This window comes from Asterias rubens, chromosome 1 (genome assembly GCF_902459465.1).
Source record: "Asterias rubens chromosome 1, eAstRub1.3, whole genome shotgun sequence".
NCBI lineage: Eukaryota > Metazoa > Echinodermata > Asteroidea > Forcipulatida > Asteriidae > Asterias > Asterias rubens.
Genome location: NC_047062.1, coordinates 4,267,265 through 4,293,535, shown reverse-complemented (window position 1 = coordinate 4,293,535; position 26,271 = coordinate 4,267,265). Strand labels below are relative to the sequence as shown.

Here is a 26,271-nt window from a genome sequence, read left to right as displayed (position 1 = left end):
AAGGCAATGATGAAAGACTTCTCTTGAAATATTATTCCATGAAATGCTTTACTTTTTGAGAAAACAGCAAAACAATATAAATTCTCGTTAACGAGAATTACGGATTTATTTAAAACACATATCATGACACGGCGAAACGCGCAGAAACAAGGGTGGGTTTTCCCGTTGTTTTCTCCCGACTCCGATGACCGATTGAGCCTAAATTTTCACAGGTTTGTTATTTGATATAGAAGTTGTGGTACACAAAGTGTGGGCCTTGGACAACACTGTTTACCGAAAGGGTCCAATGGCTTTAACAAGAAGTGATATGAAAAAGCTTTGTCAGAAAAATAGATGGAAATGTTTTTGTTTCTAAACGGCTAAAGATAGTTAAGTTTGGTGTGACCAGACCATGAAAGGTACATGTATGGGGCCAGTTTTATAAAGCTGTTATGCCAGTAATCACATTTGGTGCTTACTGCTATGCTTCTGGTTTGTAGTGTTTTTGAAATAGAAACTACGCTATCTAAGCAGATAATGTTTGCTCACTCATTTTTGCTAAGCAGAAAATCATTAAGCAATGTTTGCTGCTTAAGCAGCTCTCTGAAGTTTGGCCCAGGTTTTGCATTTTTGTAAAAAACTCTTTCTGATATACATGTAACTGCTGTACTAGATACATGTAAGTTTGTAACATTGACAGGAATGGAATGAGTTTTAACTTTTCCTGTTCTGTCCGGAGTGAGTCTGTACGTTTATAAATAAACATCCAGCTTTTTCTATTAAGAGATATAATAACTTTATTTTGAATAAACAGATTTTAATTATTGTGGTAGTTATGAATGAGATAGTGAACTTGATTTGGGTTAAGATGGATGAGTTTAATTGGGAAAGTTTGTTCTTTTGTTTGTGAAATACTTCGTGGAGAAAAACCGTTGGAGGTAGCTTATAAATATGCATGAAAATGCTCTCATGCATAAGGCTGAAAATGAGAAAGCTCAGAAGTAAAACGTTGTTTGGATTAGTTTTCCCCGTTTTTATATACACTGAAAAGACTTGCCACAAATTTGTACACAGATAAAGCTACAGCCTAAATCTTACTCAAAGTGTTGTACCTTAATATATGCATTTCTTCTGTATACAACCTAACACAAACCAAGCCTACATAACCTACTCAGGTTCAAATTAATACATCAGTTGGTGGAACAAGCTGATAACAATAACAGCAAGGGATTATGCATGAAATGTTTTGTTTGTTAAACTCCCTTTTGTTGAGCCTTTAATATATTTAAAATGTCGATGTCTGATCTGCCTTTGGATAGAAATTGGTGCAAAATTAAGCATGAGAAGAATATTCACGCTTTTAATCAAAGTTAGATTGCGTTGAATTCTTCACTACTAGTTTTATGTACTAACTTTCACGTTTTATTTTTTCAAAGCTGGAAAGTAAGACTCTGCAATTTTGTGGCTACAGCTATGGCTACGGCTTGATTGCCACGTGATGAAGTATAGGAGGTCCTTAGCAACGGTCCTAGCCATAGCTGTTGCCACCTCACATTCTTGGCCAATGCTGAGCTCCTTCATGATGGGTTTTGGGCTGGATCTGTTCATTTTTTTGTTTTTCTAGTATTGGGTACTTAATGTTATAGTGTCCGAAGATTGGCTTCCAAACTACACACCAGAGTTGATGAACATAACTGGCTATTGTACAGAACTATACAGCTAATAGTATGTACTTATGATTGCGTATTTTACTCAATCGTATATTGAATGAGGGGGGATGCATGGAAGTTTATGAATTGATTTGCAATTGTTACCTTTATTATGGTGGTTGTGTGAGTGGAGATTGTTTAGAAACGCAGGAAATCACCTTTTGTATCCTTGAATCCAGATGTTTAGTAAGTGGTGGGGTGGGGGGTTAGGGGCAGTATTGTATCATTTTTTTTAATGTTTCTACATTGCACCTAGTCTATGTTTTGAATCATTTATAGCTTGTTCAATCCTGAGCACGCCAGCAAATTTGTACAGAGAAGGAAAATTATAACGCTATGCCCAATTTATTTAATTATTAAACTAAAAGCGAAATGTGTTTATATTTCTTTAATGGATTTAGGGAATTGTAAAAACTTAATGAATGCTTATTTACCAAATCCACTCGTAGTAATGCGACTTATTACAGTTGTGTCAACTTGTGGAAAGGTCGTAGGTCGTGTGGAAAGGTCAAGGTTTACTACATGTGAGATGAGCTTTGGCAGCAGAAGGATCAGAAGCCGATACTGTCTGGTACCCAACTCGTGTATTTGAGGTTGAGTACCAGTTAATGCAAACCCTCACATGGACAATCCGTATCCTCTCTGCTGTATGCATGCCCTCAAAGCATAAACTGAATCTTGAGCTGCGTTAATTTGCAAAGAGTGGACACAAATTATGTTTAGCCTATACAAATATACTAAGTAAATATTATGTAGATATACAACAGATTGGCTTGATATTTACTGCACTATGAAGGGTAGTAATATGTACCCTTCAATATTATTAGAATTATCATAGCAGTAGTATCCCCAAAGAAATGGAAAACATAACTGTTATTGTTTTATACTTCAAATATTCTTCGGTTAAAATCACCTCTTATTTACATGACATGATCTTTGTGATATGAATTGTCTTTCATTGTATAGTAAGTCTGCATAACTCTAGAATTGGGAAACGCTAATCTATACAATAACCCCAACTTGCCTGGTAATGTAATTCAAATAGAGCATCCAATTGTGACCAAACATTACCAGACAGTTTTCAAATCCAAATTTGTGTATGGCCTATAATGTCATAGGAGCCCTAGTTTTTTAGCCAACCAATTTGCAAATTCACTGGTGTATCGATCGTCAAAAAATGGAAGACAACTTGCATTGGAATCTTAGCATTGTGTTTTAAGGGGAGGCTGACATCGTGCATGCCTATAGCCTGGTTCATACTTCCTGCGATTGAGAAGCGAATTTTGACGTCACATGGCTGTTTTCGCAGCTAATTTTTCATTGTGAATTTGTGGCTTCAAAATTTTTTTTCTTCCCATTCGCAGGAAATATGAACCAGGCTTTAGAGAATACTAGCTGTACCTTTGGTATTATTAGTGCTGGCACAGGTTAGTAGTGCTGTCAAAGGGTATTGCACCATTGGTTATTTACTGTGCTCCTTGTATCGCCATCTTAAATTCAATTTACTTAGATTATATTTTGCCCGGATTGCCTAACCCTCTCAACCCTCTCCCTTTGACGGTCGCTCCCCTCTCTTGCAGCTATCCCCTTTTTTTTTTAATTAACCGGTGAACATTTTAAACGAATATAAAATCTTGTTTTATAAAAAAATAAATATATATCTTGGTTCAAATTTTAATGCATCCTGAAGAACAATATTAAAAGAACTAACAGCGAAAAAACTATGAATCAAAGTGCTTCCTTTTAGTGTAATGTTGTATTTTGCCAACCCCATGAAATAACCTGTGTTTTGGTCCAATTTCTGGACCAATGCTTAAGCGGGAAATCAGCAAAATAAGCAGGATACCTGTCCCAAATTGGGCATGTGGCATGGTATTTTGGCTGGTAACCTTATTCTGATAAGCATCACTTTTTGCGCTTAAGCAGCTCTATACAATTGGGCCCTAGTGTATAACCTGTTGAGGTTGACTCTCTGTGACTAGGGTAGAATACGCTTTCCTCATCAGATAAGCTTGTTTAACACTCTATGGGAAGGGTTGAAATAAATATAAGTTGAAATTTAAAGGCAGTGGACACTATAGGTAATTACTCAAAATAATTATTGGCATAAAACCCCACTCGGTAGCGAGTAATGCGGAGAGGTTGATAGTATAAAACATTGTGAGAAACGACTCCCTGTTAAGTGAAGTAGTTTTCGAGAAAGAAGTACCAGTAATTTGTTGTGAATTTGATTTTGAGACCTCAGATTTAGAATTTGAGGTCACGAAATCAAGCATCTGAAAGCACACAACTTCGTGTGACCAGGGTGTTTATTCTCTCATTATTATCCCGCAACTTTGACGACCAATTGAGCTCAAGTTTTCACAGGTTTGTTATTTTATGCATATGTTGAGATACACCAAGTGAGAAGACTGGTCTTTGACAATTACCAATAGTGTCCAGTGTCTTTAATAGGCATTTGCATTGCTTAAATTTGAATTCCCCAAACTGTTTTGTTTGGGCAAGCTTTTGCATATTTTTGTAAGAGACCGCAAACATCCATACACAGTTTTGAATGAACGTGTATGGCACAATGCTACTAGGCTTAGATCATTAGAGGTTGCTACACAAAAAGCTTGCCCCGACCATTTGACATAAAAACTGTCTCTTTAGTCTGAGGAATTCAAACTTAAGCAGTAACTTGTGACTAAGCAAGTCATTGTATCAGACTTTGTTCAAATCCAACTCGCAATGGCTTATTGGGCAAGCACCATGACTTGGTCAATAAAAGGGAAATTCACTTTGAAATTAGTTCCGCATAACATGTGAACCGGCAGAAATCGTAACAATCATTTTCTTCATTGCCTCTAAAGCCTTTCAGCAAGAACAAAATACAATTTCATTTTTCATCATGATTGAAGAAAAGATATCTTACACTCACATTTGTTTGGCACAATATGTAATGATGTCATGATGTTCTAAACAAAGCCAGCCACAAAGTTGAATGAGTTAATTATACCAAGTAGAACGTTATTCTATCATAAACATTCATCTAACTTGTTAAAAAGATTAGGCTTTGTACAAGGTTGAACAAGATGTTCCACAATCATTCATCATAAATGCTGACAGGTTTATGGACCAGCGAGTCAATATTTGGAGCGTATTTTTGTCATGGACAACAATACATTAATTCAGGCCAGACTACTTGATGAAGACGCTAGCCTTGGGCGTAAAGTAACTGCTAATATGTCTGGCGTCAGAATGGTTGTTAACCCCATTCCACTCGCAATCTAAAGTCTAATTTCCCCTTTGAGCTGTGTGTCCAAACAAAAGCTAATGTGTAATTTGTGTACTTTCTTGGGCTATTGGTTGTGTCCTAAGCTACCGTAGTGCCCTAATCTCGAGGAAGTTCTGTGTAAATTGTACAAATTGGTTCATTCAGAAGTGGGTAAAGACTGTAAGTTTTTGTTATTGCTGCTTTTTGGCATAAAAAAGGACAATAATTTTGTAAGGATTGGTGTCTAGAAACATGCAATTAAGGCTAAATTGACTGTATGTTGATTGTATGGACAACTGAAAAGAACACAATGAAATTTGCTGGGGGAAAAAAAGAGATGAAAAAGGGGAAAACTAGTATACTCTGAAGAGCTGAATTACGACTACCTAATCACCTAATAGTCACAGAACACCCTTTAAAAAAATGGAGTGGGAACAGAATACCACAAACTTTGCATTTCATCTTGTACCTTCTTAGTGAGTTGTGATTATACTTGCCACTTTCTGAAGGGGTCATGATGTACTGCAATACCTTTTTAAATCTTGCCAATACATGTGCTTTATAAGTTGTACTCAACAACATCCCTGTGATGTGGGTCTCAAAGCCTCTTTTGCTGGGATTAGAATTTTGGTCAGTCTTTTAAGTTTCCGATCTTGGTAGAGGGCCCTTTGGGTCCAGTCTCAGCCCCATAATATCACCAGATAAAGTTTCGGACTTCCTCATTTTGAGTTCAACTCACAGTTGAAGTATTTGTACTTTTACCAATACATGTACTTGTTAAAATGTTTTCAACTTCAACACAAACTCAAGCCTCAGACTTTAAGTTACAGATACATGTTTTCAAGACTCACAGCTGTTAGTACTCAAGTGTACTCAGTAAAGTGTACCCAAAAATATACTCAATCCGAGTTTCATCAACACCAACAACACAAAAAATAGTACAAGATGTTACAAAAAACTTCTTCTTAGCTCAGTAAATTTTATTTACTTATCCATTTTGAGATATAACTATCATTTCTATGCAAAGAATGTTGCAATAATTACATACATGTACATACAAATCCATGTACTTGGTAATAGTAATGCCAAATACAAAAACAAAGTAATAATAACGATAATAACAACAATAATCCATGGCCTGGAAGGAAAAAGCAATAATTAAATGCTAGCTTCTTATATACAAGTATCAAAAATTGACCGCATAAAAAATAAAAATGTTTTAACAAATGAAAACAATTGGAACAAAATGAGTTGATTTTATTCAATATTCCACTTTTAGCTTTTTTCGAATAACAGGACCCTGTTTGACACTCCGTTACTATTAAATGCATAAAGCAATAAATTGTTGTCCACAAAAATGGTATAAATACAATCTTTGCCAGTTTATATGAAGGGCCTATTTCTTACCGATGTTCAATCATTTTCATGAGCATGTATTATTAAATTGCAATTTAAATTCAAACACACATTTGTACAATTCCTCAAGATAAAGAGAGTTGTTGCAAACTACCAACCAAACAAAGATTCAGGGCTTTGTACCAAAACTAGTACCAAAGTGTCTGGACTTGGAAAGGAGTTATACCATCATGAGTCACTGACTTGACCTGATGAACATTCAACATTTACAAAATATTGTTTCCACTTCTTTGCCATTTAATAATGGGGGGCAATGACCATTATGAGATGATGCCCCTCGTCAGGGCAAAATTTCAAAGAAAAGCCAAAATCACATTAAGTTACACTGTTTTGACTAGTGCCCACCAAATCTTTACTAAGCAAATAAGTTTGTCAAGCAGTATTTTCTGCTTAACGCCTTTATGAAATTAGACCCAGGTGACATCTAGCAAGGTGTGGGCTACAATTATTTTATTCCAGAGGCCGTTGCCACCTACTCCGAGGGCTGAAACAGGGTTACCCCTTTTACAGTCCATACGGATGTAGGCTTGGGTATCATCAGTCCGAAGATGACTAATTCTATTCCCTCGTTCAACCAAATATTAATTATCAAGACATGAACCATAAGGAAAACTGAGTGAGTAAATTTTTAAATAATTTTGGGTTGAATGAAGAAAACATTACTAGAGTGGGATTAGAACCACCGCCCTCAGTTTGATAGCTGGTGGCGCTCCACCAACTGAGCTATCTAGCCTTATGTTTGCAGTATCCCTCTTTTGTCAATGTCTTTTTTTTCGGGGGTGCCATGCAGTCAGAAATCATGCAACCGTTAGCTGCCGTGTAGTAGCCAGGGATCACTACCAAATTAAAGATACAACCTGGGAAGCGGCAGTGGGATAGATAGCTCATTTGGTAGAGGCTGACACCGGTACCTTAAACCAAAGGTTGTTGGTTCAGATCCTGCTCAAGTAAAGTTTCCTTTGTTCAACCCCAAAATGAATATTAATCATCTGTTTTTCCAAATATAACTTTTTATGACAACTGTTATTACCTACACGATATCCTTCTTCACAGTTGGAAAAACAAACTTACATAAATTGCATCACAATAATCCTTATTTTGTTTCACTTTATAAGTATATCTGTTAGTATCACCTCGTTGCAAATAAATTGCCCGTCTCACCTATCCCACTAGTTAAGATGCAGTTAGATTACACCAAGTTTATATCCACCAGGTTGCAGTTAGTAGTACATTGCTAATAACAGATACAGTTTCGTGGCAATTACTTGATATAATATTGTTACTGGCAATATTTTCCCAGCTAAACTTGTCATTGTCTTAAGAAAACTGTTTGATCTTGGATAACCTGCAAGTTTGCTGCCTCTTCGAGCCAACGACTGAAGATTTAGCTTTCAAGTTTCAACACCTAATTTGTTATGTAAAGCGGAATAAAAACAGAGTTTTACACAGAAACATATACACAGTATATATAGATTCTCTCCAACCAGGGGAGGGGGGGGGGGGGGTGAATAAGACCAAAATGCTGCTGTCCAATCCAAAGTAACTTTATAAATATTGATTTGTCATCATGAATTAACAAAAACAAATAATACATGGCACAATTAGGTATTCAAATATTTACAATATTTCTATTTACAAATGGGGAATTCGTTGGTTTTAGTGGTTTTTGATGACCTTAATTTTTTTTTTTGCATATTAATAACTTCAAAAACAGGAACAAATCCCTCGTTCTTGGTGGGAGTTCATAAAAAATGTATTTTACGTTTTTTTTTTACACTATTAGAAAACACCAACTGCCTAAAAGAAACAAGAACTATTTCAAAACCAAAACAAAAATGGAAGAAAATTTGCTTCAACTTTGTTTACGCTGGCTGGTTCCATGAAGGAATGACAACATGCACAACATTGTGCGTGACCATGTCAAAAGTACTAGTCTTTTTCAAGGGGTGGTACATTATTGTTGTTCAGCATTATAGCTTTCAAGAAAGAAGAGAGAAAAAAAACCAGCTCAAAAATACAAGTGTCTTTCTCTTTTAAGGTTTTAGGAACAGTAAAATATCGTACCTAGTATCTCCTAATATAATTCAATTAGAAGCTTATGAGAAGGTTGCGATAAAACAATTTTTTTTTTACATCACCCTGTTACACCACAAAATATGACCAAATGCTGCCAACAAACATGTAGCCTACAATGTGCGGTTGCACATACATGTGCAACTTCAAGGTGACCCCCATCACTCAAACACCATACCTATAAAATCATTTTATTTGTTCAGTTAAATAAATGCAATGATACAAAAGGTTAAACAAACTCACAGATTTAATGGAAATGAGATGGAAGAAAAAAACGAGGCAAAACAAATCCTGATATCAAATCGAATAATTGAATTTAAGGTTATAATATCCCCCATTGTGATTATAGCAATCACAATCTCTCTTTGGTTTATTGCTTTTGGAAATAGCGTCGTAACATCAGTCACCTTGCTCGTTAACACTGACCTTAACTCACAGTTCACACTCTTTGCCCAAAATGTGGTGCCCAGAAAAAAACCGGTCATGTCTCTTCTCATGTATTTATTTCTTGCAAAAAAAAAAAAAACGTTTGACCCAAGCAGTCTTTCTGGGAGGCTACATTATATTTACTTCTCATCAGATATTGTCACACTGACTTACACCTTGAAATTAAGAATTCTGATTCACTATAGTCCAAGGAACCCGTGACATCACATAGCCTGTGCCCAATTTCATAGAGCTGCTTAAGCAAAGAAATTTGCTCAAGCACGAAAATAGCTTGCTCATTTTACACATGTTACTGGCAAAAATCTCATGCCATGTACATTGCTTGTGATTAATATTTAGCTGTTGTTTACTTAGCAAAACAATTGAGTGGAATCTTAGCCGGTAATCTGATTTTACAAAGCAAAGATTTTTTTGCTTAAGCAACATTTTTTGCTTAAGCAGCTCTATGAAATTGGGCCCTGGAGTTAAGACTAGTCTTATCTCGAGTTGGGATCTTGTCCTAACTTAGGGCTAGCCTTAAGTTTTTAATAACTGCTAAAGAGTCATAGCACTAGTTAGGACTCTCTTTTTGAATTGACCCCAACATGAAAGCTGTATATGCAGTTGTATGAATATTCTGATATGATGAAATTTAGAGGGCACATCTCAAAACTTGTTCGGCTGGTTATTTCACAATTCTTGTTTTTACTATGACACCCACAGTAAAGTTCTTCACATGACCAGTTTAGTGTTTCGTCTGCCAGAATATGCCCTGGATTGAAGGAAACGATGTGGCATGGCTTACAGACATCATGTCAAGGTAACTGAAACGACTGCATAGTGGGAACAGAGATACAACAGATGTACGGCAATAGTCTCAACCCTACTGCCAGTTAAGACCCTACCACTACACTCAAACATTAAACAGAGAAAAGTTCAATTTGATTTTTGTACGGATTGTTCTAATGGAAACACATCTGTGGCTTATTAGAAGGATTAATGTTAAAAACTTCCAAGAAATGACCAAGTGTTCCAAAAAGAGAAATATTTTCTCAATGAAAGCTTTGACATTTATGCAAGTATTTAGGATGTCTTTTAAAAGTACACAAAGTGGTATTTTTTTTACAAACCTTCTGGGGGCTGAATGTATGAAATTAATAAATAATAATACATAATATCTTTATGAGTTTGTTGCAAGTTATTATTTGTTTGTATTAATCCCTCAAAATGTAGATCATCCAGCCTGGTAGTGTGCTTTCATGACACACAGCAAAACACTGAATAACAATGCACACACCGTGACAATGCATATCCCTGGCCATTTAGCCCTGGTATGTTTTCACTGCAGCTGTCCAAATTCATTGGTATTTGGGATGTGAACTGATTCTGTGCAGACTTTCACCATCTTTAGTAGTGTTGCAACCAGCAACAAATCACCTAATCGTCATTTTGTATTGCTGCGCACAACTAACGGCATTGTTCATATTTCTATGCCACAAAGTTGTCCTCTTCTAGGGGTCTGGATTTCAACCCCAATTTTAGTTTATATATTGTAAGCTTTCTATAAATTTTGAACAAACTTGTATTGATAGGTAAATAATTGCATATTTTATAGTTTAAACTGCAAGTAAATTCCAATTCAAAAGGCTTTCAATACATTATCTTCATTTGTTTGCTTGAATTGAACCATACTTATGTGCGCTTAGGATTTCTCAAATTATTAACTGAAAACAATTCTACTGGAAAATAAAAGAATATCCCTCTCCCTAGAAGAAGTACCCCAAAATGCAAAATAAACTCTGTCAACTTTTTTTTTTTTTCTTTCTTTAAACTACAAAAGAATGATAGTCCACAAGTTAAAAAATTTCCCGGTACTTATCAAACGGGTACCGGTTTACCTATTGTGTAATCACCTAATCGTTTGACGTCCGTGCCCAACTCCAGATTGCTCCGCGGCACATTGTTTTCCTTAAAAATGGCCGAATCTCTGATGGAATCCCGCATTGAGTCGCGGACCGAGTCTCGGTTACTGTTCTTAATATCAAGGTTCTTGGTCTTGATGGTCGCCGCCGTGGTGATGACCTTTGGGGGCGGGGCTCCTTTCTTGGTGACCTGATAGAGGAGGCGGTGTCGCCATCTTGTGACGTAGAGGAGCATGATTAGAACGATACAGATGGCAAGAATTACAGCGAGGATGGAGAAGATGACCGCCAGGACGGGGAATGGTTTAGACGGAGTTGAGGATAAGTCGTTGCCACCGAGAGTTGTTTTGGAATCTGTATCTACAAAGTCAACCCAGAGAAGATATTTAAGTACTAGGTAGATTATCTGATCACAACAACTTTGGCAAAATTAAAAATGCAAGAATTAATCATTGCTGCCTTTCAGCAAAGAAAAAACAACTGAAAGAGCTTAGTCCCAAAGAACACAAAATTCCTTTGAAAATTGATTCCACATTATGAACTTACCAATGTCATATCCGTTTGGCAAATGGTTTGATATTTGGGTTTTGGGTCGTGTGTCTGCCATTGTTGGAAGTATTTCTGTAAAGATAAAAAAAAATCAATACCAAATTAAATTGAGAACTTAAAGAGTTTAATTCGTTTTTACCTTTACACTGCCCTGCAGTGTTTTAAGCACTGTATGTTCAATATTTTCCAAAGTACAGTGGAAAAATCCACAGGCAAATCACTCAAGTGGGATTTGAACACATTGACCTTTGCATTGATGCATTTACTAGAAAACTAAAACCTCATTCTGGAATTGCATGATAAAATACTGTATGTAATTGTGTATGTAACAGAGTAACTTGGGTTTTTTTTTTCACAAGTTGTCATATGGCTAATGTTCACTATTTGATTAACTTGTAAAATATTAATGCTGTACATGTACTGTCAATCTGATTATGTTTTTGTGAATTATGGCTACATTAAAATAAATAAATGGAAGAAGATACTGTCACAATGGAGTAGTTACCACCTTGATGGATCAGAGTCGAGCAATAAACTTGTAGGAATGTCTGTGAAGTCTTTACTATTGTGTGCAAGACATTAAAGGGAAGGTACACCTTTTTTAATTGTCAAAGACAAGTGTTCTCACTTGGTGTATCCCATCATAAGCATAAAATAACAAGTCTGTGCAAATTTGGGCTCAACTCAAATCGAATTTGCGAGAAAATGATGAGAGAAAAAAACACCCTTGTTGGAGGAATTTGTGTGATTTCAGATAGGAGTAAAAGACTTCTAGCTCGAAGTCTTTCATTATTTTATTACCTTCCCTTTAATGGAGAGCAAAGAGAATTTTGAAATTCACTGAGTGAATGCCCTGAACATCTGGACTTACCGTTATTCTGAACAGGTTCCTCGGTTCCTCTGGGAGTTTCATCTACGATTAAAATGAAATCAGACATACATACTTAATTTCTAATTCATAACTATAGAGTAAAAGCAAATTTCTATTTTATTTTCAGAATGAAAATAATTGAAAACCTACTTAAATAATTGAACACATTCTTAATTTCTCAGTCACAACTAGAGTTTTTCAGAATGAAAATAATTGCAATAAATTATCTATCAGTCCACTGGATCAGTGGCTAGCCAGCCCCCCCCCCCCCAAAAAAAATTTAAAAAAATAAATCAAACCCAATTCTGTTATATTAGTTAAATGTTGGAGGAAAACAAACTTTTGAAAACTATGTGAACATCAATGATAAAAAGAGTCGTACGATTTATATATCAAACAAGACTTCACTGATAAATAAAAATCAACTGAGCAAGTGAAGGACTTACTTGGACAGCGAGGGCAACATTCGCCCGGCAATATGACAGAATTACTGCAGCTCGTATCGGGACAGTCTGGTACCACGCATCCCGTCCTGCCGTTCTCACACATACAGTGAATGCACTGGTCTAGATTCCAGGTCTCCCCATCCGAGTACGTCACTCCATCAAATTCACAGTACGAGACTGGAGCTGGTCCTGAGTGGTAGAAACGAACATCTTAATTTTTTGAGAATCCAATTATGTGAGAAACAATTTTAGTTGAAAGCGCAATTTATGCTTAAAAGAATAGCCTTAATGAAACCAATGTGGTATATGAAGAAACCCCGTTTACTGATGACACTCATGCAAATAACTCATCAAAGAAATGCTGGTTATAAAGCCCTTTTGAAAATTCAGCTCTTTTGGCTTATGGCTTGGGCTCTGACTTAGACTCTGTAAAGCTGTACCAAAATCACCCATTTTTTTAAAATAACTGATAGAACCTAAGACGTAGCCGTAGCCGAAACCCAAGCCCCTTCTCCAGCCCAAGCCCAGGCAGTCATCCCGAGCCCAAGTCACAGCCCGAACTCAAGCCACACCAGCCTTAGCTCCAGCCCAAGCCGCAGCCCTAGGTATGAGCTGCAGCCCAAACCACAACCCAAGCCTAAGACCAGCCCAAGGCCCGATTTGCAGACCAACGCCAAACTACAGCCCAAGCCCAAACCGCAGCCCATGCCACTGCCCTTTAGACCAGGCCATGGTTTCGAAAAGGGCACAAATTCAGTCTCTAATAATTTCCATTTTGATCACTGTACTTGGCTAATCTTCAAGACTCATCCTCAATCTTGTGTATAAAACAAACAAAGAGATATAAAGATTTAAGATTGCCAAGACTATCAATAATGGCTAACGTCAACCTACCCATACACGCAGGGCAACACTGTCCCTTCTTCAGCACTGGTACCCTGCAGTCCACCGGCGTGCAGACCTGTGAGTAGCAGGTGATCTCACCATCTTGGCAGGTGCAGCTTGTACAGTCATCTTCCTTCCACGAGGCTCCAGACTCAAAGAAAACTCCGCTGACCATCTGGCAGCTGCTTGGTGGTCGGATGTCGTCTGGGGTCACTGAGCCATTCAGAGTGTTCTCTGTAGTGTTAAGAAAGTGGTATACGTTGACAATACCTTTTGTGAAAGTGTTACTAATGGAATCTATAACATTTCCTATGGAAAGTAGGCCTACCGAGTATACAGTGCTGACACACATTGTTAAGGGTAAAAACCACATTTAATACATGTTGTAACTAGAAAAATTGTTGAGATAAAACATGCAGCTCTGCCCAGAGCAAAACATTACAATAAAGTATACTAGAGCAGTTTAGCTATGTAATGCAGACATATCATTTGTTATTATTCATATTGCAATAGAACGCAGCTAATATGATAATTCTACTTGATATGGATAATAAAATGGTAAACTTTGAGTTGGGATCCATGAAGGCGTCATGGCTTAATTTCATGGCACTCATTACCACCCAAATCTCCCCTTCTAACCCTTTTGTAGCCAGCCAATGGAATCATGAGCTTCACAGGGTGCCATAAGGGTTGAATTCCATGGTTAAGCAGTTATAAATTAGGCCTAGGACTATATCAGTTATTTCAGAATGATTTATGACTTGGATGTGTTAGCAATTGAAAATAATAATAGTAGTAGTAATGAGCAGGATTTAAACAACACCAACTAATGAAGTCAAAAGCATTGATACTAAACCAACAAAACAGCAAACCATACACAGTGAATCAACACAAGTTATATAAGACGAAAAGCACATCAAAAATATACTTCAAAGCACAGGAAGCTCGCAACCATCAGCGTAAAAGACCAATAAAAATGGAAAAAGAACGTCATATTGTGTCAATAATATAAAGTGACAAAAACATTGTACGGTTTCAATCAAGGAAATGTTAGTAAACAAACAATACAGCAAACAATTTACAATGATCAAAATACAAGTTATATATAAAAAGACAAATGGCACACCAAAAAAGGTATACAAAAAAAACACAAAGGTGGCAAAAGAGCGACACTGTATCAATAATTTAAAGTCAGAAAAAAGTTTCAGTCAAGGAAATATTTGTAAACCATCAATATAGCAAACAATTTACAATGATAGAAAGTACAAGTTATATAAGAAAAATAGCACATCAAAAATGTATATAGAAGCACAGGAAGCTCGACCATCACTGGAAAAAAAAATAGTCCTAACTTAGGACTAGTCCTAGGAGATATGAAAAACCTAAGGCTAGTCCTAAGTTAGGATGAGTAACTCATCCTAAATCGAGATAAGACTAGTCCTAACTCTTTGTGAAATCCACCCAAGTACTTGAAGTTCAGACACCCTTCAGAAAAACCCATACCAGTGACCAATAAAACATGAATGCCTGCAATGGAAACAAAAAGGAGCTTTTTCTCTCTCACCTGGGCAGACCGGACAGCATCCTGCCTCCCCAATGACAGGCTGGTTGCAGGGCAATGGAGGACACGTCAGCGTGGAGCAGAGGACACGACTATCGTGACAAACACACACCGTACAGGAGTCTGCGTTCCACGTTTCCCCATCAATGTAGTATTCCCCTCGCACTGATTGACACACTTTGTGATTTACTGTGTGGTCTGGAATGACGGCTACGGACCCTGAACAGAAAAATAAAAATTACCCCCAAATTGTGAATTTTGTAGTGGCTGAACAGCAAGGGTATCACAGAAAAAGGCTTAACATTTTACGCAAGACTAAGTACTGAAAGTTTTTCACCTAAAGGCACTGGAGGACATTGGTTATTGTCGAAGACCAGTGTGCTCACTTGGTGTATCGCAATATATGCATAAAATAACAAATCTGTGAAAATTTTGACTCAATTTTTCATCGAAGTTGCAAGAGAATAGTGAAAGAAAAAAACTCCCTTGTTGCTCTGAAAAGGGCTTCAGGCCGGAAGTCTTTTAATATTTGAGTGAGAAATTACCTCTTTCTCAAAAATTACGTTACTTCATACGGAGCCTTTTCTCTTAATTGTTTTATACTCTCACCAGCTCTCCATTGCTCGTTACCAATTACTTTGAGTAATTACCATTAGTGTCAAGTGCCTTTAACTATGCAAAGATAGCATTGCATTTGCAACTGTAATAAAATCTGACAGGGGATAAGAAATTGAACAACACGTCAACAGTGACTTCTGCTCAGTTTGAAAACGTAATATTTACCTGGACATGTGGGACAGCATTCACCCTGCTTGATGGTAGGTTGTACACATTCAGGCACAGGGCATGATATCAAGGAACACATCTCTTTGCCATTGTGACAGAAACACTCCCGGCAACCGTCGTGCCATATTTCGCTGTCATCATGGATACGGCCATCCAATGTCAGGCAGGATCCCAATGTCACTGGTCGGAGAGTGGGCAGAGCGGCACCTATGGTGTCAACAGATTTGATAAACACATTTATTTTAGACGCCTTGGTTGGGAGTCATGGCTAAACACTTTAAAGTATCAAATTCAAGTCCTGATGACTGAGGAAGCTTGGGGCCAACCAGTGTAACACACAAGAACATTTTTTTTCTTGGAGATTGCCTGGAACTGGTTGCCTGTAAATTGACTCATGTGTAAATTTGTTTTTCTGTTTTTCATCTTTACCCAATCGAAATGCACTGATTTGTTACAATCTCCGCAAACAACTGCAAAAATAAGTAATTAAGAACATCATATCAATAAGCAGTAAGCAATAAATAATAAGCAGTAAGCAATAATTAATAAGCAGTAGTCAATAATCGATCAGCACTTTTCAATAATCAACAATCACTACCTTTGCATTTACAGATCTCGCATCCTCTGTCATCTCTCTCCAGTCCATGTGTGCACTGTTTGCTACAGTCCAACAGGGCGGGGCAGTTCTGACATTTACAGCGCATACACCCGTTGCGTCCAGTCTGGTATCCGTATAGACACGTCTTATCACAGGTCTCCGTCTCTGGGCATGCCTGCTTGCGTTGGCATTTGCAGATACTGCAGCCCCTGTCGTCTGTCCGATAACCCCAGGGACAAACCTTTGGACATGATGATGTCACGTCTCGACAAGAATCTGTCAAGAAGAAGGAAACAAACTTGACTGTTGGTTTCTTTTGTTGCGTTTGATGCCAATTTACAAACAAAGTTCTACAAATAAATTTGTTCAACGGCTCTTAAAATGTTAACTTCCTTTGATGTTTTACAAATATGAATTCATAAGTAGCTACAGTATAAATTTATACTAAACACAACAAAATTTAGCTTAACACTTATAACAGAAGGTTATCAGGCAAATGTTCATAACATCTGGGAAAATGGTATCCTGCTCATTTTTTATTAGAATTTTTAATCTTGTTTTTTTGTGTGGTTGGCTGTTAATGCCTTTTAATTCGTTCATTTGTACTTACATATTACACCTATTGTAAAGTTTCAGTAATTTTTCCCTTTTACAAGCCTTCTGCCAAGTCTTGTCACTTTTTGTACTAATTTATCTTTTGGACAATGTGAGGGCCCCAAGTGATCAGCTGTGTTGGATGGGTCACCCTCGATAAATATCGTTTTAATTGAAATAAACACAAAAGAAGAAGATTTGTTTTCTGCTTGAGTTATTCTCTGAAACTGGGCCCAGAGCTTGGGACAAAAGATTGTAAATCTTACCCTTGTCACATTCACAAACTCTGCAACCATTGGTGTCCATTTTGAGGGCCATTGGACACACCAGAGCACAGTCTAATGCTGGGCAAACTATGGTTGGTGGTGTAACGGTTGTCAGAATACCAGGTGTACCTATGATGGAAAACATCAAACAAAACATCAAGCATCGTCTGAAATAACATCAGGGCTCAATTTTACAAAGCACTTAGGCCTATATTCATCTTTCAAAAAGGGTTTAATTGGTACACAGATTTACATTAAACTTACACAGTTTCATAAAGATATTAATGGAAAAAAGGCTTCCATTAAAACATTGCTTGCTGAGGTGCTGTAGTCTCTGAGAAATGAGTAAAACAATTTCACAAAAATAATTTTCGTCTCAGGAGTCAAAAATTATTTAAGCATGTACAACGGATTTACGCGACTCTTCTGGAAACATTGTTTTTTGATTTTCAATGAAGCTGAAACTTCTACAGGTAAATTGTGTTACATACATCTTCCTTCACAGTGAGTAGGGATTCATGTCATGGCCAAAAACTTGATCTACAGGTATCAAAACCCTTTAAAGGAACACGTTGCCTTGCATCCGTCGAGTTGGTCTTTGAAAAGCGTTTGAAACTGTTTGTTATAAAATGCATATAGTTAGAAAGATATTTTAAAAGTAGAATACAATGATCCACACAAATTTGCCTCAAAATTGCAGGGTTTTACTATATTTGCGAACTAAACGGCCGGCCATAACGATTGACTCCCATAAATGGCCGACCGTGTTAGTCGACGAGGTAAAAGGAAAACCACGCAATTTCGAGTGGCACTTGTGTGGATCATTATATTCTACTTTTAAATTATCTTTCTAATCATACGCATTCTATAACAAACGGTGACAAACGCTTTTTGAAAGACCAACCTGACCGATCCAAGGCAACGTGTTCCTTTAAGTTGAGTTGTCAATATTACCACAGTGATTTGTATTGTGACATCACACTGCTAAGTGATTAAGATTAATACACATCTTAAGAACAATCTTAGACCTTTCTAAAATCAACCCATATCGTTTACTTGTCTTAAAATGTTCTTTCAAAAATATATATAAATGGATGATGTGTTGGTGATTCTTGTATGATGACATACATACCAGCGATACATTCACACGTCATGCAGCCCCGACTGTCATAAATGTAGCCATGGACACACGGCAGCAAGCACTTTGTCTCCGGACAATCCACTGGTGCTATGGTAACAAACGTTGGCTCTGAAAAAATAAATAGGAACAGTAGGAATAAGCAATGCTAGCAAATAAGGTGGATTTTTAATTTTGTTTGTTTAAATCTTTTTCAATAATTTTAAATAAGGAAAATTATAAACTTAGGAATAATACAACACTCAGAATAATAACGTTTCCTTTAAAATGTGTTTGTTATATTCAGCAAAGTTCTAGAATAAATTTCGCTTTCAAGTAACCTTTCCTCTAAATATACACAGACTTTGTAAACACTTATAGCCCGGCGCACGTTCACACTGTCCCCGCCTACTAGGTCCGTATTTTACAAGGTTCCGGTTGCACACTTGAAGAATACCCCCAGGGTTATACCGCTTACCCCTACTCCAGAGCAGGGGTGGCTACTTAAATCCTGGTGTATGCCCATTTAATTTGCCGAGGTAAATTTTATGGGTAAAACGATCCAAGTGGGAAAGGGCCATTCGTTATTCCCTGAGGATGCACCCGGTGAATAGAGTAGTGTGAAGAGGGGCTTAAGATGTTAAGAACTCTACTGCATAAAGCCTACCCTCACAAACAGGACAGCAGACTCCTTCCATTCTCCTTGGATTCAGACAATTGGTGATGCAGCTCGCCGTATGGCACCTCACTTCGCCGTCTTGGCAGACACAGGTCGTACAGTCGTCCTCTTGCCACTCCTCCCCCGGCCGCCGCGATCCCAAGAAGAGGTAGCACATCTTGAGACTCTCTTCAGCGTAGCAGGATTGGGTGATCTCACACAGACCTTGGTTGTCATGACATGTACAATGTCTGCAGTTACCGACACTCCATGTAGCACCCTCCATGTACAACATGTCCTCGTGAATACAATTGGGAATTATTTCAACTGTGTAGAAATAAAGAATATTTATTTATTTATTTATTCATTTATTTCAACAAAACCTCAAAAAAACAAAAACAAAAAACAGATAAAAATACATTACATTTTCAATAAATGGTACCTTAAACCCTGACACTCATGGACAACCCCTAGACCATCCTGACAAATTATTAAACAAAGGATTGTCAGAACGATCTGAGCAGCTGACTGAGAGTACTGAGATCATAACATTCAAGAAACTGGTTACGAAACAATACTATTTTGACACTTTCACAAATACCATGATTGGCACAGTCTATGTACTAATAGTGGTTGCTTATCACAAACAATAACAGCCTGTTTTCTTTTTAAAGGCAGTAATTACTAAAAATAATTATAAGCATAAAACCTTTCTTGGTGACGAGTACTGGGGATAGGTTGATGGTATAAAACATTGTGAGAAACGGCTCCCTCTGAAGTGCCATAATTTTCGAGAAAGAAGTAATTTTCAACGAATTTGATTTCGAGACCTCAGATTTAGAACTTGAGGTCTCAAAATCAACCATCTAAACGCACACAACTTCGTGTGACAAGGGTGTGTTCTTCTTTCATTATTATCTCCCAACTTTGATGACCGATTGAGCTCAAATTTTCACAGGTTAGTTATTTTATGCATATGTTGAGATACACCAACTGTGAAGGCTAGTCTTTGACAATTACCAATAGTGTCCACTGCCCTTAAGTGCATCGGGAATAGAAAGCTTATTTGATTTTATTTACCTGTACCCATGAACTGTACTTTCCAGAGTTCTGTAAAAGAAATCCACAGGCATATGACTCGCGTGGAATTCAAACCCACAACCTTTGCCATTCTAGCGCAACAAGACCACACAGATTGCCTGGAAGCTAGAGGCAGTTTGAATCCTATAATTTGTTCACAGAACTTGTGAAGTGCTCTGAACAGTGCTTTACACACATCCGTGTATGGGTAACACCAAATAAAAAACTTTACATTACAAAAATATACTCCTACAATATTTGCAAACAGTTGAGGATTTTACTATATACAGACATTGTTTGTGTTACTTTACTTTAATTAAGCAGTCGTAAAGAGGGATTATGAAAATAACTTGTTTAAAGTACCATAATAATTTTCAGCAACCTTACACTCACTGACAAATAAGCTATCACTACACATGAAGTGCTTCACTGTGAAAAAAAGGGAAAAGGTTATACACGCACATTATATAAAACATACCTGCCACACAATCATACATGTCACAGCAATGGCCCATTTCCTGCGTTGCCATGGCAATGCGCTTTGGGGAGAAGGCAGGCCAGCAAGTTGGCACCTCACAGCTTTCTGGTGCACATTCGCACCTGAGGGGGAAACACACAAATAAAAAAAGGTCAGGAATTAAACAAGACACAACATCTGCTCCATATGTGTATGTGAACAAAAGTAGCACATTGTGTACAACATAAGACTGACTCCCCCACCCCCCTTGTCCTACTAGGGTGTGGGTTTTTTCCAGCAAGTAAACTAGGTTGGGATATTTAAAGGCACAGTAGTATCTTTTAGGTTTTGTTCAACCGTTAAATTGTTTTAAATTGTATCCCAACATAAGCATAAAACAACAAGCCTGTGGAAATTTGGGCCCAATTGGTCATCAAAGTTGCAAGAAACTGATGAATGAAAAAAACACCCTTGTTGAAAAAATATGCATGCTTTCAGATATGAATAAAAGACTTCTGGAAATAGATTACGCGCTGTCACTAATAGCTATGAATTGCGCGTTTTCGCTTGATAATATTGCCGAACGCGCACACCCAACACCCACACCCAACCAGCTGGTTATATACAGCTCCAGCTGGTCATTATCAACCGTTTAAACACCCCCACGTGACGCGCTCTCTACCAATATGAGTAGCGAAACTGTCTGGGGTATTTATGAATGATGTTTAACTGAGGTAAAAAAAATAAAAATAAAAATAGTGATACATGTAGCTATAAATGAAGCCCACAGTATAATAAAAGGGGAAAAAATTACAACAAAAAAATCCCCCCCAAAAACACAAATTTATTTAACAATATTGGACTTTCCTTTTCTTTAAAATGTTAGCCAGAGTTGCTATCTGGAGAGAATAATAATTGAGATCCCCTTTTGTAACTGGAACAAAAACTGTCTGCTACTTTGTGTGGGAAATGCAGTACTTAAGCTGTACTTACGAAGCTTAACTAGGATTATACAAACCGAAAGTAGAAATGACAGGCAAGGTTCGCCAGGATATGAATTGTTTGTTTAGAGAAGGGAAGATGAATGAACGAGGTTTGTTAACCTTTTACACTGATACCAAAACATCTCAACATGTTAGATAACCTTGCAGAGATAAACACGTTGGGTGTATATGATTTCCACAATAAATCAAGACTGTGACATGGGTCTCAAGTGGGGCTTCCTTGATTCCTTTTTTTCAACAACAACAAAAGTTGACTGAAATTATGCCGTATACATGTATATGAAAGCGATGTTATATTAAACTTTGTTTCAGTAAATACGACAATTTTCCAGTTCATGGCATTTAAACTATGCCTAAGACAAAGCTAAAACTAAAACTAGTGTTCTCTAAAAACTTGTTAACTTGTTGTCTCCATAATCAAATTAAATTTCCACCAATAAATATTTTTGGTAAAAAACAAAAAAAAATCAATCTTAAATTTCTTTTTACAAGTTTGAGATGGGTTTGGTCTTTACAACATGACCCATTTTGAGTCAGTGTGTTAAATACCTGCTTTTAGAAAGGGAAGGGGGGGATTTAAAAAGTGATCAACCTTCGGCAGCAAACGGTCTCGACTAAACAATAAAAACAATCCCTGGATCTTCTCAGATCCAACACTTCTCCCAGAAGAGTTTGTACCATGGTTGTACCTTTGCTATTACTACACAGGCCTTGAAATAACCACGGACACACACAGAAATTGCCATGGTGCCCTGTGCTTATGCTGTGGTGCCCCTTTGTAAAGTTCCAATGCAAACTTGCATTTTCCTTATAGAAGTGCCCCTTAACCAGAGGGAAATTGCTGTGCCCCTTCAAGAACGAAGGTCAAGGCCTATTACTACCTGTAGTTTTTCTTCACCAAAATCACACCTTAAACAAAATCAATTCACAAAAACTCCCTACACCAAGTCAAGAAATGATGCTGTACCTGCTTGGTATGGTGCAGCACCCATCCTCTGTAGGCCCTCCTTGAATGAGTTTGGTGCCAGGGGGACAGACTGAAGGCTCGGTTGACACGTCTGGACAAACCACACCGTCACACGCAGACGTTAGTCCAACATCTAGAGCTAAAAGACAAATACAAATGTTGCTATGTGAATCAAAGAAACTTCACACGCAAACTTCAGAGTTTAAAAAGCATTTGTTATGAAATGAATTTCGCTGAAAATATGTTTAAACAGTTGATTCACACCCCTTGTGTGGTTTTCCTTTTACTTCATGAACTAACACGGTTGGCTATTTTGTATTCATGTATTACTCCACAAAATTACGGCCCGCATTAGTTCTTGATTCAATGCCTCTTTCATATGATGAATTTTTTTGTTGAAGAAGAAAACAAATTCAGAAAAAAAAAGAGGACAAAATCATTGTTTTTGATTCTCTTTGCTTTTTCCTTCAGGTAAACATAACAAATTTAATACCGAAAGACCAAATATCAAACTGTATCCCTAATTCTGAATCACCATTTGCAATAATATCCCCACTAGATTCTTTCCCACATTCAGTTGAAAATTGTTGTCTTCAAAACATGTTTTTCCACCGCGATGTGTCATGAAACATGAAGGTCAAACACAGGTCAAACATGAGCGGCGATATCAACCATTCATAGCCGATGTTTTTAGTTACAAAATGCTCAGAAAAGGGAGATATGGAATATGAACTCAATGTTTACACAGCTGGTTTTATCTGTGAACATCAGAGTGGAACATGACTCCATTTCACAGAGAGAAGAGAGAAAAAACAACATTGAAACCAGCATGAGCCAAATGAATGGAGTCAAGCGGTGAGACTATGTCCTTACATCAACAAATACAGCAACCCATATTTAGTCTGGCTACACCGTGGGTAACCCATTGTACTTGAACGGGTATTATTAGCGTGTGATAATATGTGCATTATCCGATTATAAGTCGGTCCAGTTGGTGTGAGATATTATAGAAATGTACGCCAGGTGACAGTTTGTGGATGCGTTAGAGATCTCCCCATTGGATGGATGCTTGTTATTTGGACTGATACTGACAGCGTACTGATGATCAGTGGCTTCAGGTGTGGTGCTTTTTACTCCACGACCTACATGTGATGCCCCAGTTGTTACAACTCTACACACCGTCTTGACAAGTAAACAAGCTGTTTACCCCAATGTCAAAAACATTTGTAGAATGTTCTATATTGTTCAGGCGCATTTTACTACAGTACACAACTGGTAAACTAAAAACACCAAACAGAAAGGCAAAAAAGATACAGCTGCAACAACATAGAACATGGCAACCCCCCACCCCCTGAAAGATAAAAAAAGTATCAAGAATGCATTTTAAGAAGAGAAAACCATGAATTCAGGAGAGTGTCAGTTCAGGGTTTTAACTTGTTTCAGCTACCTCCATGGTTTAGGTGACTAGCCAGCAGGACCAGTTAGCTTGTCATCCACAGATCCATCAGCCTTTTCACAATGTGAAAAGGCTGACGGATCTGTGGACAAGTTATAATTCAATATAAAAGGGATGCTTTTCAACACTGTACTAGTTAATTAGTCCGACCCCTTGGAGTGAATTCTGACTGGTCCTCGGGTGTTATAACTGATATTTGGCCAGGGAGCCACCGTTGAGGGAGAATGCTGGTAAGAGTAAACAGGCGTGATATTTAGTCTATGTAGGAGTATACTATTGAATACAAGAGTTGACCTATTACACATGGTCAAAGTTTTAGAAGATCTTTCAGGCTATTTAATCACAATTTTTCTGATTTTTCCCATAAGAAAACCAACTTAAATAAAGAGAATCTAGATAGATTGGGGGGGGGGGGGTGTCTTAAAACCTTTTAAAGGGATTTTTCTCTCTTTATTAATTGTGGTCTTGTAAAAAGCTGAGCTACCTATGCCCATAGTTGTTGTAAATCCCCCGCCCAAAATCGAGGTCAATTAAGACACAAACTTGAACATTTAATTGGAGGTGGAAATAGTACCTTTAGGTTTGCACTCATACTGATCACAGCAACTTCCTGGCTGGGCGGTAGCCACCCTGACTGTCACTTTGATGTACTCATCACCACACATCATGTCGGGACAAGATGCAAAATCGCAACGGCATGTCGCTGGTTGAAAGCAGCAGTCACCAGGTGGTGGCCGTGGCTGAATCCTAAGGCTATCTGATGGACAGACGATGTCAAAGACGATCTTGCAAAGGGCTTGGGAACAGTCCGTGAATTTTTCTATAAGAGAGAAAGAGATACGATTGCAAATGTTACTCTCATGAACTCAACTTTTGACCCAATTCAAATGACGTCAGTTAGAATACTCTTGGATACGCCATACTGGTGGGCAATGTCACTGGGCGTTTTTCAGTGAAGTGCACATGCGCATTTTTAGACGACGCAGCGTTTACACGTAAACATAACTGCCAACCAAAATGGTGGGCGTACAACAGTCGCTGCGTGTGACGTGCGTGCAAGGGGTCAATAGCTGGTTAATAGTTTTCCCTGAAAGAAATATTTTTAATTTTTTTTTTTTCAGATGAAGCTGTTTTAAAACCAAGAACAACAAATAGGCCTTTACCATGGACGATGCACAAAATACAAAGCAAAATTGTTTGTACAGGGCGGATGGATGTGATATTATGATGCATCCCGAAAATAATAAATTTTTCAGTTAGATCATCTATAGACGAATTTTTCTTCTTCATGCATTACCTTAAATGGAAGCTTGTAACTTTCTAAAAGCTGTACAAAAAAAATTGCCACTCAAAATTTTAAAATCTATCTTTATCTGCCCAAACCAGAGCTTAAATACAGTGGACACTATTGGTAATTGTCAAAGACTAGCCTTCACAGTTGGTGTATCTCAACATTATGCATAAAATAACAAACTTGTGAAAATTTGAGCTCAATCGGTCATCGAACTTGCGAGATAATAATGAAAGAAAAAACACCCTTGTCACACGAAGATGTGTGGGTTTAGATAGTTGATTTCGAGACCTCAAGTTCTAAACTTAAAAAACTTAAGGTCTCGAAATCAAATTCGTGGAAAATTACTTCTTTCTCGAAAACTACTTCACTACAGAGGGAGCCGTTTCTCACAATGTTTTATACTATCAACCTCTCCCCATTACTTGACACCAAGAAAGGTTTTGTGCTAATAATTATTTTGAGTAATTACTAATAGTGTCCACTGCCTTTAAACATTAGTTCAAAACTCACTTTGTTTGTAAGATATGAGAGGATGTGGTTATTAGGGACCCAAAACACCAATAGTAAATGGTAGTTTCCGAAAAAAAAATGATATTTACATTCCATGTTGACACTTCCAAGGTCTGGGGACTGACATCTGAAAGCACACAACCTTGTGAGAAGACAGTTACCAAAGGTGTCCAATGAAATCTTTGATAAGTAAGTCCCCCCAAAAAATCTGGAATCTACTCTGTCCCCATTTTGGGGGTTAATTTACACCTGGCAAACAGGTGTTATCCAGGGTTGGAATGTCTTCGTTGCAGAGGCATCTTGTAGGGGCCAGACAAGGCCTTATCCCATGAATGAAAAGAAGAAGAGATTTTCCAAAAGAGAGGAGGGGAAAGAATAGATACAAGCCTTT

General features: G+C 37.6%; 1 protein-coding gene across 1 annotated transcript; it reads right to left on the bottom strand.

Moving 5' to 3' along the window:
- Nucleotides 1-9,369: 9,369 nt before the first annotated feature.
- Nucleotides 9,370-25,976, bottom strand: LOC117294133 (cysteine-rich motor neuron 1 protein-like). Its single transcript, XM_033776600.1, has 15 exons — nt 25,970-25,976; nt 24,651-24,941; nt 22,621-22,759; nt 20,671-20,792; nt 19,122-19,439; nt 18,470-18,586; nt 17,338-17,466; nt 16,478-16,753; nt 15,877-16,086; nt 15,097-15,312; nt 13,542-13,766; nt 12,648-12,836; nt 12,202-12,243; nt 11,328-11,402; nt 9,370-11,141 (listed from the first exon to the last, which is right to left on the bottom strand). Exons 1-15 carry the CDS (start codon nt 25,974-25,976, stop codon nt 10,738-10,740), a joined length of 2,760 nt encoding a protein of 919 aa, XP_033632491.1. The 3' UTR covers nt 9,370-10,737.
- Nucleotides 25,977-26,271: the final 295 nt, after the last annotated feature.